Source organism: Tigriopus californicus, chromosome 12 (genome assembly GCF_007210705.1).
Source record: "Tigriopus californicus strain San Diego chromosome 12, Tcal_SD_v2.1, whole genome shotgun sequence".
In the NCBI taxonomy this organism is placed as follows: Eukaryota; Metazoa; Arthropoda; class Copepoda; order Harpacticoida; family Harpacticidae; genus Tigriopus; species Tigriopus californicus.
The window spans coordinates 10971715-10984942 of record NC_081451.1 but is presented as its reverse complement, the minus strand read 5'-3'; the positions used below and the strand labels follow the sequence as shown (position 1 = coordinate 10984942).

General features: G+C 38.0%; 1 protein-coding gene and 1 pseudogene across 1 annotated transcript; one reads left to right on the top strand and one right to left on the bottom strand.

The window, feature by feature from the left end:
• The first annotated feature begins 2212 nt into the window (after positions 1-2212).
• On the top strand, positions 2213-3990 carry LOC131892057 (cytochrome P450 6B2-like). Its single transcript, XM_059241786.1, has one exon. The coding sequence runs from the start codon at positions 2296-2298 to the stop codon at positions 3913-3915; it is 1620 nt and encodes a 539-aa protein (XP_059097769.1). The 5' UTR covers positions 2213-2295; the 3' UTR covers positions 3916-3990.
• A 3935-nt stretch (positions 3991-7925) lies between these two features.
• LOC131891280 (cytochrome P450 6k1-like) lies at positions 7926-9850 on the bottom strand (annotated as a pseudogene).
• Positions 9851-13228: the final 3378 nt, after the last annotated feature.

Sequence of the window (13228 nt, the reverse complement as noted above, 5' to 3'; positions counted from 1 at the left end):
GGACTTGAAGGCTCATACGAAGAAAAGCTTCAAAAACCTTGGATTAACGAGCTTGAAGGAACTGCGAGAGAGAGGAGATGCTATCCAAATTTTCAGAATAATGCGAGGACTCAATCCAATTCATCCGGAAGCCCTCAGCCAATCAACTCTCCACCATTTATACCTTCCCAATAACCTGAAATGGTTCATGGAGATTAAATAACTCTATATCACTTTATACTTTATACCAGATAACAGGGAGAAACATTTTATTTTATTAAAAAAATACATAAAGTTAATGCATGCATAATTGATTTAAAACGCATTTTTTCAAATTTGATAAGCAGCTTCTAAGCTATTGCAAATTTCATGACTTTGTTGCACTAAAGATTGCCCGGCTACCAAATGTCCTGATGGTACCATGGCTCTAATCCTGTAGCATTCTAATGAATTAATGCTCTCACCAACTTAGATGAATTATGTTTACTTAAGTTTACAATGTATCTTAACAAGATAGTGAATAAAGATTTTCAAGTCACACCTCGTTGTAAATTTTGGATATAAAAAAACAAAAGTGAGGCAGGCCTCTTTTCTTCTTATGGCGCAAAATTACCGTGCAAACACTGTAACTCACTTTAACAGTGGATGCAAGTTAGAGTACCAAAGGCTGATTATAACTACCGATTGGCCCACCTCTCATTTTTTCCACTCAAAGCTAAGTACATAGAGGGGTATTCCACAGGCTTTTATTTGGTTTATTGTAGGCCATCAATTGTGATTGTTATGGTAAAGTTCCAAACAACGATATTCATAATCCTTGCCATGATGGTGTTAAAAAAAGGAAAAGCAAGTAATGGCTTAAGCTCGTATCCCATGACACTATGTTATTTCCTTGCTGTAAAACAATAATGAAATCAACTATCCTTTCATAGCATCCGCATAGTGCGCATCACATTACTTTATGTCTGTCTTTTACTGTTTCCCTTATTTCGGAATATTAAAGAATTCCCACGATATGTGCTGATATTCCTTTGCTATCGAAACACCAGAATATAATGGATACAAGTGGTCACAAACTAGAATTGGATTTTGCACTTCTCCGTTATTTTTCGTATCTAAACTTTGTTATCTCTTGCATAATTGTTTGATAAATACAGTTGTAGCCAAACGAACATGGGGGTCATTGGGAATGTCCACATTGAACTAGAGCTCAAGCGAGATGGGCGCTACTCCGTTTTATCTTTGTGTGCATCGGTACGGGCATTCCTGAAAACACAGGCCCTTGCCTGAGGTTCATTCCACAAAGAACTTGACTCTTTGGCTTCAAGCGGTCCTCGAAGTTACATTCAAGATGGATTCAGTATACTCATAAGGAGTTATGAAAAGAATACAATATCTTAAGCTTTAAAGAAACGTTTTTACCCTATCCAGCGTTTTCCTATTGCAGTAGGATCTCAAACTTTACAGGCCTTCATAAATGAGACTGGCTTTTTATGTTTGCTTTTTGAAACGCTTTTTATAACGCCAAAAAGAAGTACATCTTTAAAACCTATGTTGAAAATTTGATACTGCGTTCGTGACTTTTTATTGAGTAGGGTATTGGGTTGTAATTAGGTGAATTAGTTTCGCTGGTAGGTTTTATAATAATTTTTCAACACCATATCCCATAGTAAAAGAATGAAACGACAAGATGATTAGACAATTTTAGAGTGACTCATCAATCTTCTGATATTTGTCCAAAACCGGTTGACTCTATCATTACACGGGTACAAACATAAGCAGTCCAGGATTTCCAAATACTCTGGAAGAAAACTTTCCAGTCTTCTCAGTACGCTGACGATTAAATTGGCAAAGTGGCCTGATTATTTTTCTTTGATCAATGGGTTCAAAATAATACCAAAGCAAATCCCTCATAAAACTAATAGAAAGAATCTGGGCTCACGCCTTTAAAACAGGATTGGTGGCTGGATTACTTCTCAAAGTCGAGATGCCCCCGCTCAATACCATGTCTTTTTACTCCACCACGAGAGTGGCTAACTGAAAGAAACATATTATTCGCTGTGACCATCAGTTTCGAAAAAAGGTAGCACCAAAGTCGTTCAGTCGAACCGGCTAAACATTCCTACTCGCTCGCCCATTTCTCAATTCATGGGTTTACTTAATGCTTATACAGCAAGACCTTAGCAGAAATGTAACGCAGCCTGCACATTGTGCTGTATATGGGAGGCAACTTGCGCTCAAGATCTATGACTCGTATAAGGCACAGTAGTCGTATGCCAAACAGTGAGTCTACAGTGAGTGAATTGTGGAGCAGCAATGATTGTTGAGATTTTAGCGCTTCTCCTGACTTTGTTTGGGATCGCTTACGGGATCTTCAAGTATAGAATCACTTTCTGGGCTCGTCGAGGAGTTCAAAGTGAGACTCAGGCAACCTTTCCCTTTGGCAACGATCCCGCGTTCCATCCTGATGTCATCCTCACCAAAAGGAACGCCGCCTATGTCATGGATGATCTCTACCAGAAGCACAAGGATAAACCTTTCGTTGGGATTTACGGACCTTTGGGTCAGCCAACAATTTTCATCAATGATCTAGAGTTGATCAAGAATATCCTCATTAAGGATTTTGAAGTCTTTGTGGATCGGATCGGCCAATTCAATTTTTTCGGTGGAGATTCAGAAGTGTTTACCGATCGTCTTTGGCGCCAACAACTCCTCACTTTAAAGGGTGAATTATGGAAGGATGTCCGATCAGTGTTCTCACCCGTTTTCACATCCGGGAAAATGAAGCTCATGATGCACTTCATGAAAGCAATTAGCTTGAACTTGCAAGAGGAAATGAGGCAATGTGCTGAGCATTTTAATCCCATTGATCTCAAAGGTGTTTTTGGCAAATACAGCATGGATACTATTGCTACTTGTGGCTTTGGAGTTGATGCGGGATCATTTGGGTCAAATAAAGAGACCATATTTGTCAAACACGCACGAACTATATTTGATCGAAGTCATTGGGATAATCTCATGCTCGTGTGCTCAATCATACCCGGATTGAATGCATTTTGCAAAATGTTAAAACTTCCATTCTTCAAACCCGTTGAGACCAAGTTCTTTTACGATATCATCATACAAACCATTCAAAATCGGGTCAAGACGAAGGAGAGGAAAAACGATTTGGTCGACCTTATGATCGACGCCATTCATTTTGAAAAGACTTTGAAAGAAATAGGCGAAATTGAGGCTTACGACAATGTCATTCAAAGCTCCAGCTTTGCCCACAAGATCAAAAAAACCGACTTTGATGAAACTTTGGTGGTTTCCAACGCTTTACTTATTCTCGTGGCAGGTTATGACACAACAGCCATGACAATGACCTACTGTGCCTATGAGTTGGCCAAGAGTCAGGTTACTCAAGATAAACTAATTCAAGAGATCGATGAAGTTATGTCTAAATTGGCTGAAGATCAAGACTTCCCTGATTACAACACGATCCAAACTATGCCCTACCTGGACTCGGTTCTCCACGAGACTTTGCGCCTTCATTGCCCAATCCCACTAATCCTCCGGAACACCGCCCAAGACTACAAGATTCCTGGACACTACGCAGTGATCCCCAAGGGAACTGACGTGTCGATGTTGGCCTACAGCATAATGAGGGACGAAAAGTACTATGACAATCCTAATGTATTCAATCCGGATAACTTCTCAAAGACATCAAAGGAGAAAAGGAATCCATTTGCCTATTTGCCTTTTGGTCACGGCCCGAGGGCTTGTATTGGAATGAGATTTGCTCTTCTAGAGGCCAAGGTTGGCCTTGTGTCTGTTCTTAATAAGTATCGCATTAAAGCTTGCAAAGACACGCCTCAACATCCGATGAGAAGCAACTCATCATTCTTAGGAAACCCTAGGGATAAACTTTGGGTTGCTGTTGAAGCACGGTAATACAATGAATTGTCATTTGCCAACAAACTTTTACCAATGAATTGAGCTTTGAATAAAAATCTTTGATAAAGTGTCTTTTCAAGTAGTCACCATGAATTACGAAAGAGAAGTAAACTATAGAGCAAAAAGGGAAAGGATCTACATCAATTTGTCACACCGCCATGATCAAAAGGACTGAAATCTACACAATGTGAAAAATGACATTTTCAAGTCAAGCAGAAATTGCAGAAGTTTGACGGTTTAGATGTGTATAAGTCAATACTCAAGTCTGGGTTGTAACTGTCGCCACTCATTTCTTGAGAGAGACTCAAGACTCTACAAAAAACTGCTCTCTTCCCTTTGTGTTGGTCATTTATGTTGAAAAAGATCAACTTCCCAAATTCTAAGAAGACCTGGATATTTTTCTTCAAACCATTCAAGACCAACCTTCAATACCTGAGTATCATCAATCGGCAAACTCAATCTCGATTTCTTATCAGATTTACTTTCTAATGATAGTGTTATCATATGTTGGCATCTTGAATCCATTCAGGACATCTATCTGTGAACAGTAAAAAAATTATTACATTATTATTATTATTATTGCAACTACCTTTTTAGGTAAATGTACTTGTTGTAATTAATTAAATTCAGAAGAAAAGTAATTGTAATAGCAAAAAGTGTAAAATTTGTGTAAAGGCACAAGGCGTGGAAAATATTTTAATGGATGGAGTCTGTCACGACTGGAAAGGAAAGCTCTACTTAATCCATTCCATCTTCATTTTGAAGCACTCGATAAGGAGATAACGTAAAACTGAATTTCTTCTAGCGGGGTTTCAGCGAGTTCCCCTCTCCAGTCCTCACGGACTCCATGTCATATGTAACAACATACAGAGACGCTAAGGTTGTTGTGGATGTCCACAAACCCTGCTTTGATGAGCCTGTCATTCCGCGCTCGTCACCAACGCATCAAGGCGATATTAAAGTTTTACTCTTTCAGATGATATCAACTGCTGTGAGCGAAGACGCCTTGGCAAGCTCCTTTAAAATGCAAGACTCTCATCATTCATCTGCCATCTGTGGGAACGATTTGAAACCTTGACACTGAAATAATAAACAACTTCAATAATTTGATGACTTTTGAAATAATATTCAGTTAGTAAATGTGATATTTTCTCTTGTCGATCAGTTTTGGTGTTAAGTTTCTCAGAATGAGAAATGAATGACAAATGCCAATCCCTATGAATGCCATATGTATATTAATATAAGTGCTTTGACTCTTATATGGGTAGTACACAGTTTTAGAGGAAATATGTTGTGGGTCAATTTTAATTTACATGTGCAAATTTCTCGCAGCATATATTGCGGTCGATTGACTGAAGCATTAATTAGGCTGATCTTGCAGAGGCTGATAAATAGTATAACCTTTGGTCTTAAAAGAGAGCAATGAATCGTTGTTAAGTTTCTTAATTGTTGTTCCTTTAGTACCATTGTGAGTATTGGAACCTTGGCACTTCTTGCCTCACATCTATGCTTTGGGGGTCACATACATCAAATCGCCCAACAAGTTCGTTTTTCAACTTGATCACACACGGGACTTCGTGAAGGCATGGTGCAAGGGCAAAAACCATGTTTAAAAAGGAAAATTGGCTCTTAGCATTAAAAAAAAGCCTACTCAGCTAAATATTTGCCTGGCATCAGTAATTGTATTGCTACCTTTCCCAAAAGATAATTATATGAATTTCTAGCCAAGTACTGAACATTTGTTTGCTTTGGGCCCAGCTTTCACAGACAATTTTGTTAATAATATGTCGATAGTTCAAGAAATGCGCACATTTAATATCAAATCTTTATTCCGTTCATTTTGGAACAATTGGATATAAATGCACTTTTGTCTGTGTTTTGTCCTACTTCAAACATAAAAACATCTCCTTTCTTTCTTGTCCTTTTTATTGCCCATCTATCTGAATAGTTGCTATTGCTATATACTGGTTAAAGGGTACAGTAATTCAAAGGTGCTTAAAACCATATCCAAGTCTTGAAAATCTAAATGTTCTTTTCCACCAAATGACTTGTTCTGCTTGGTCTATACACTATATTTCCTGTTAGATGAAGAAGTGGATCCAGTTGACTGATTCATGCTTGTCAGAGACAAGAAATTTGGGGCTTCGCTCAACGCAACGCTTGCCTTTGCCATGTTCATAAATGTGAATAAAAACTCCTCAGGAGAAAAAAATGGCCAGAATATAAGAGCTTCAAATTGAGATCATTAAACTGACCACCGAAGTAGTTCCCAAAATGACGGGTGATCAATGCAGATATTAGAGCTATTTGGAAGATTTAATTTTAGGTTTATTTTTTCACGGGCTTTTCTATTCGCTACAGTGAATGTACTCAATGCCCAGTCCTATTGAAATGAAAGTTTACAATTCGTCCATTTATTACCTTTTAATTTTCTATGATATTTGGCCTATCAACAAATTTTAGTTGGCAGGCCGAACCAGTCCTTGAATGTAGGGTTGATCTGGGACGCTGCCTTAAAAAAAATTATTTGCTTTCTGGCTACACCAGCATGCTGGGATGGATTGCGCAGGATCACAAACTCCTCAAGAACTTCGATCAACTGAGATGTCGATTCGAAATGGGAATATACCCATCTGGCCAACCTTCCACCATATAGACAAACGCCCCCATGAGGAAAAATGCATTGTTAGGGAGTACCTTATTGCAACGAACTAGAATTGAAACCAACTATGGTTAGTTCTTCATCTATAGAACACCTGGATCTTAACCTTTGTGCTGTCTTTTTTTAAATCAGAAAATGCTAGCCTCTTTGCTGCAGCCCATTTGGCTTCCACTATGAGTGCAAAGATACTATTAATTGCAAACGCAAATGCCAGCAAGATCAGAACAAGAAGTAAAAGAAACTAAAAAAACTATAGTAATGTCGTTTTGAGGCACAGGACAAGACAGAACAACAATAAACTACCTTAAAGCAAACTGATAAATGTAAATCTAAGATAGAGATAAAACACAGAGAAAGACAAATAATCACAAACCTATGCAAACAACAAAATAACACTGAAATGAACTCAACAAGCTGATCTAACCAATATAAAATCAATACAGTAATGAACAATCAAATCACACTAACTATGAACTCTACACCTTAGAAAATAATTCAAAACCAAGTCTACTACATGACAACATCATAGAAAAAAGAGCTCAAGCTAAAGAAAATCGCAAATGCGAAGGAAACTTATTAGGTTTTAAAATAACTACGTCTTACATCTTACGTGTCATATGGCTCATCGGCTTTCCCTCACAATTACTTAGATAATGAGGGAGCTGAAATTGAAGTTTTTCTTTGCATCCATCAAAGGATCTTGGTGTTACTCTTCAGGACGATGGAAAATTCAATATTCAGCTGAGCGAGAAGGTAACTAAAGCTGCCTCAGATGGCAGGCTTGGCCTCACGCACCTTCAGAGCCAGGGATAGGTTAGCTATGGTTACCATCTACAAATCCATCGCACAATCCATCTGGACTATGCTTCATTAATTTGGAGCCCAAACTTGTTGGCTAACTAAACAAAATGGAGAGTATTCTCCGGCGCTTCACTCGGCAAAATAACTGGAAATGCCTAAACTTTCCTACTGGGATCGACTTCAGCATCTACGCTTGTACAGTGTGCAAAGGAGACTGGAGGGGTATGCCATATACATACTTTAAATGTATCCATGAGCTGTCCATAGAACGGGCATTGATTTCGTCAACGAGACAAGAACGTGTTACCTGCATCATTGGAACTACAACAAGAATGCGACTGCTAAATCAATCATGCGCCACTCATTTTTGAAAGAGGCCCAAGACTCTAAAGAACACACTGCCTTCCTCCCTTCGAGTCATTTATGCTGAAAAAAAACCTCTCCTTAAATTCAAAGAGGACCTGGATAACTTCCTCTCAAACATTTCCAGACTAAGCATCAAGACCTGGGTGTCATCGATCAGCAAATTCAAACTCGATTACTGATCAGATTCACTTTCGAGCGAGTGAGTAAATATATATTTGTGCCTTGAATTCTTTCAAGACCTCTCTCTGTGTACGGTAAATAAATTATTATTATCATTATTACTAAAAGAGCCGGAAAAAAAACAAATTGAATGAATGAATTGCAATTTTTTTGAATGAAATTTATTCATCCTGACGTATGATATATTCTTATTAGAGATATATTAGAGATTTTTAGAGATATATTCTTTTTTGACAAAAGGTCTTTTGTTTATGTAACAGAAAAAAACAACAACTAGAAATCTTGTCATTTGAGTCAACTCCTCAGAAGTGTGGTGGGTATCACCGTGTTTTTAACGCCCTGCAGAGCACTTCAAGTTTGTTCAGTTTACAGTATAATTTTCGACTTCATGAGTGCGTCAATTATTACAGGGACTTTTATTATGACGTTTAGTTTCATATCAAATATAAATCACTTTTTTATCTTATTACCGTGCCTCAACAGAACCCACAGTTTATCTCGCGGATTGCCTAGGAGAGTGAAGTTGTCCCTAACAACGTGTTGAGGTGTGTCTTGACAAGCCTTGATTCGATACTTTGTAAGTACAGAAACCAAGCCAACCTTGGCTTCCAGGAGGGCAAATCTCATTCCAATACAATCGCGTGGACCTTGCCCAAAGGGCAGATACGCATATGGACTTCTCTTCTCCTTTGCGGCTTTAGAGAAATTGTCTGGATTGAACTCATTCGGTTGATCAAAGTACCTATCGTCTCGCATGATACTGTAGGCCATCACAAACATCGGTTCCCTGGGAATCACCAACATGTTCCAGGATCTTGTAATCACGGGAATTATTGCGGTTTATAAATGGTAGTGGACAGTGGAGCCGTAAAGTTTCGTGAAGAACCGAGTCCAAATAAGCATAGTTTGAATCGTGTTATAATCCGGGAAATCCTGATCTTCAGCTAATTTAGCATAACCTCATCGATCTCTTGAATTAGTTTATCTTGAGTAACCTGACTCTTGGCCAACTCATAGGCACAGTAGGTCATTGTCATGGCTGTTGTGTCATAAACCTGCCACGAGAATCACTAAAGCGTTGGAAACCACCAAAAGTTTCATCAAAGTCGGTTTTTTTGATCTTGTGGGCAAAGCTGGAGCTTTGGATGACATTGTCATCAGCCTCGATTTCGCCTTTTTCTTTCAGAGTCTTTTCAAAATGAATGGCGTCGATCATAAGGTCGACCAAATCGTTTTTCCTCTCCTTCGTCTTGACCCGATTTTGAATGGTTTGTATGATGATATCGTAAAGAACTTGGTCTCAACGGGCTTGAAAAAGGAAGCTTGAGCATTTTGCAGAAGGCGTTCAATCCTGGAATCACAGAGCACATGAGCATAAAGCCGTCCCAATGGTAACGACCAAATATGTTTTTGGCATGTTTGACAAACGTGGTTTCTTGACTGGATCCAAACGATCCGGCGTCCACTCCAAATCCGCAAGTGGCAATGGTATCCATGCTGTATTTGCCAAAAAGATCTTTGAGATCAATGGGTTTGGAATGCTCAGCACATTGCCTCATTGCCTCTTGCAAGTTCAAGCTAATTGCTTTCATGAAGTGCATCATGAGCTTCATTTTCCCGGATGTGAAAACGGGCGAGAACACTGATCGGACATCCTTCCATAATTCGCCCTTCAAAGTGACGAGTTGTTTGCGCAAAGACGATCGGTAAACACTTCTGAATCTCCACCAAACACATTGAACTTCCCGAAGCGATCCACAAAGACTTCAAAGTCCTTAATTAGAACATGCTTGACCAACTCCAGATCATGATGACAAAAGACAACTGACCCAAGGGTCCATAGATTCCAACGAAAGGTTTTTCTTTGTGCTTCTGATACAATACTTCCATTACATAAGCTGGATTTTTTTTGGAGCGGCGCAGTTACCTAAGGAAAAACATCTTAAGCTAGACATGGACTTCGAAGATTTTCATTACTTCAAGCTGAAATGACAATGAATGGAAGGGGCAAAAAGAAATTGAGAGTGAATAGTCTGGGAACTTAAGGAATTTGTCGAAGTTGGAAACGAGTTACAAAAACTTGCATGTGGTGTGGCAAAAGCTATTACACATGTCCATTGGAATGGGTGATAGTGTTTGAGGCCAACAGACTCAGGTAAGAACCCGGCATAAACATTGTTTGGTTTTGATGTAATATTATGCTTTAGTGAAAAAAGCTTTTTTTAGCCTTTATTCGGCATTATGGCTAGCATTGTTTTGTCACGAGATTAGTTTGAGTTTAATTTCCCTCATAGACCTTTCCAAGGAAACTTTTAGAAGTCAATCCTCATCTACCAATGGATCCATACTCTGAACTTGGCTGGCATTTTAAATTTGAAAAAAAAAAATAGCCAAATTTAATGTCTTTGATGTGGCAAAAGCTATTACACATGTCCATTGGAATTGGTGATAGTGTTTGAGGCCAACAGACTCAGGTTAAGAACCCGGCATAAACATCGATTTGGTGTTTGATGTAATATTATGCTTTAGTGAAAAAAGCTTTTTTTAGCCTTTATTCGGCATATGGCTAGCATTGTTTTGTCACGAGATTAGGTTTGAGTTTAATTTCCCTCATAGACCTTTCACAAGGAAACTTTTAGAAGTCAATCCTCATCTACCAATGGATCCATATCTTGAACTTGGCTGGCATTTTAAATTTGAAAAAAAAATAGCCAAATTTAATGTCCTTAATGACCATGGAAAGGACTAACACTCTGACAAATACCTCAATCACATAATAAAGTCCACAAAAAATACATGGAGATTATTCATAATACTCTGCACATTCTGAGACTAACCTTTTGGGCCATAACACATGACAAGTTGAAATAACATTGCAAGATACTTGCAAGCATTTCCTTCTGTATTTTTTGCTATTCACGTGCCCATAGGGCTATATTAGCATTACCAAATTATTCACAATACCTGTGCTTTTTTCTGAACTGTTTATTTCAATTTGATTGATTTTTCATCACAACACTCTTAAGCAATGCCTTTCCTGTTCTTGAGCATGTTTTTATTCCATTTAGTAGTTTTGAACTTAACTTTCATTTGGTGAAAAGAACATTTAGATTTTCAAGACTTGGATATGGTTTTAAGCACCTTTGAATTACTGTACCCTTTAACCAGTATATAGCAATAGCAACTATTCAGATAGATGGGCAATAAAAGGACAAGAAAGAAAGGAGATGTTTTTATGTTTGAAGTAGGACAAACACAAGACAAATGTGCATTTATACCAATTGTTCCAAAATGAACGGATAAAGATTTGATATTAAATGTGCGCATTTCTTGAACTATCGACATATTATTAAAAAAATTATCTGTGAAAGCTGGGCCCAAAGCAAACAAATGTTCAGTACTTGGCTAGAAATTCATATAATTATCTTTTGGGAAAGGTAGCAATACAATTACTGATGCCAGGCAAATATTTAGCTGAGTAGTTCTTTTTTTAATGCTAAGAGCCAATTTTCCTTTTAAACATGGTTTTTTTGGGCCTTGCACCATGCCTTCACGAAGTCCCTTTGTTGATCAAGTTGAAAAACGAACTTGTTGGCGATTTGATGTATGTGACCCCACAGCATAGATGTGAGGCAAGAAGTGCCAAGGTTCCAATACTCACAATGGTACTAAAGGAACAACAATTAAGAAACTTAACAACGATTCATTGCTCTCTTTTAAGACCAAAGGTTATACTATTTATCAGCCTCTGCAAGTCAGCCTAATTAATGCTTCAGTCAATCGACCGCAATAAATGCTGCGAGAAATTTGCACATGTAAATTAAAATTGACCCACAACATATTTCCTCTAAAACTGGTACTACCCATATAAGAGTCAAAGCACTTATATTAATATACATATGGCATTCATAGGAATTGGCATTTGGCATTCATTTCTCATTCTGAGAAACTTAACACCAATTGATCGACAAGAGAAAATATCACATTTACTAACTGAATATTTTTTCAAAAGTCATCAAATTATTGAAGTTGTTTATTATTTCAGTGTCAAGGTTTCAAATCGTTCCCACAGATGGCAGATGAGAGATGAGAGTCTTGCATTTTAAAGGAGCTTGCCAAGGCGTCTTCGCTCACAGCAGTTGATATCATCTGAAAGAGTAAAACTTTAATATCGCCTTGATGCGTTGGTGACGAGCGCGGAATGACAGGCTCATCAAAGCAGGGTTGGTGGACATCCACAACAACCTTAGCGTCTCTGTATGTTGTTATATATGACATGGAGTCCGTGAGGACTGGAGAGGGGAACTCGCTGAAACCCCGCTAGAAGAAATTCAGTTTTACGTTATCTCCTTATCGAGTGCTTCAAAATGAAGATGGAATGGATTAAGTAGAGCTTTCCTTTCCAGTCGTGACAGACTCCATCCATTAAAATATTTCCACGCCTTGTGCCTTTACACAAATTTTACACTTTTTGCTATTACAATTACTTTTCTTCTGAATTTAATTAATTACAACAAGTACATTTACCTAAAAAGGTAGTTGCAATAATAATAAATAATAATGTAATAATTTTTTTACTGTTCACAGATAGATGTCTGAATGGATTCAAGATGCCAACATATGATAACACTATCATTCGAAAGTAAATCTGATAAGAAATCGAGATTGAGTTTGCCGTTTGATGATACTCAGGTATTGAAGGTTGGTCTTGAATGTTTTGAAAAAAATATCCAGGTCTTCTTAGAATTTGGGAAGTTGATCTTTTTCAACATAAATGACCAACACAAAGGGAAGAGAGCAGTTTTTTGTAGAGTCTTGAGTCTCTCTCAAGAAATGAGTGGCGACAGTTACAACCCAGACTTGAGTATTGACTTATACACATCTAAACCGTCAAACTTCTGCAATTTCTGCTTGACTTGAAAATGTCATTTTTCACATTGTGTAGATTTCAGTCCTTTTGATCATGGCGGTGTGACAAATGATGTAGATCCTTTCCCTTTTTGCTCTATAGTTTACTTCTCTTTCGTAATTCATGGTGGCTACTTGAAAAGACACTTTATCAAAGATTTTTTATTCAAAGCTCCATTCATTGGTAAAAGTTGTTGGCAAATGACAATTCATTGTATTACCGTGCTTCAACAGCAACCCAAAGTTTATCCCTAGGGTTTCCTAAGAATGATGAGTTGCTTCTCATCGGATTGTTGAGGCGTGTCTTTGCAAGCTTTAATGCGATACTTATTAAGAACAGACACACGGCCAACCTTGGCCTCTAGAAGAGCAAATCTCATTCCAATACAGGCC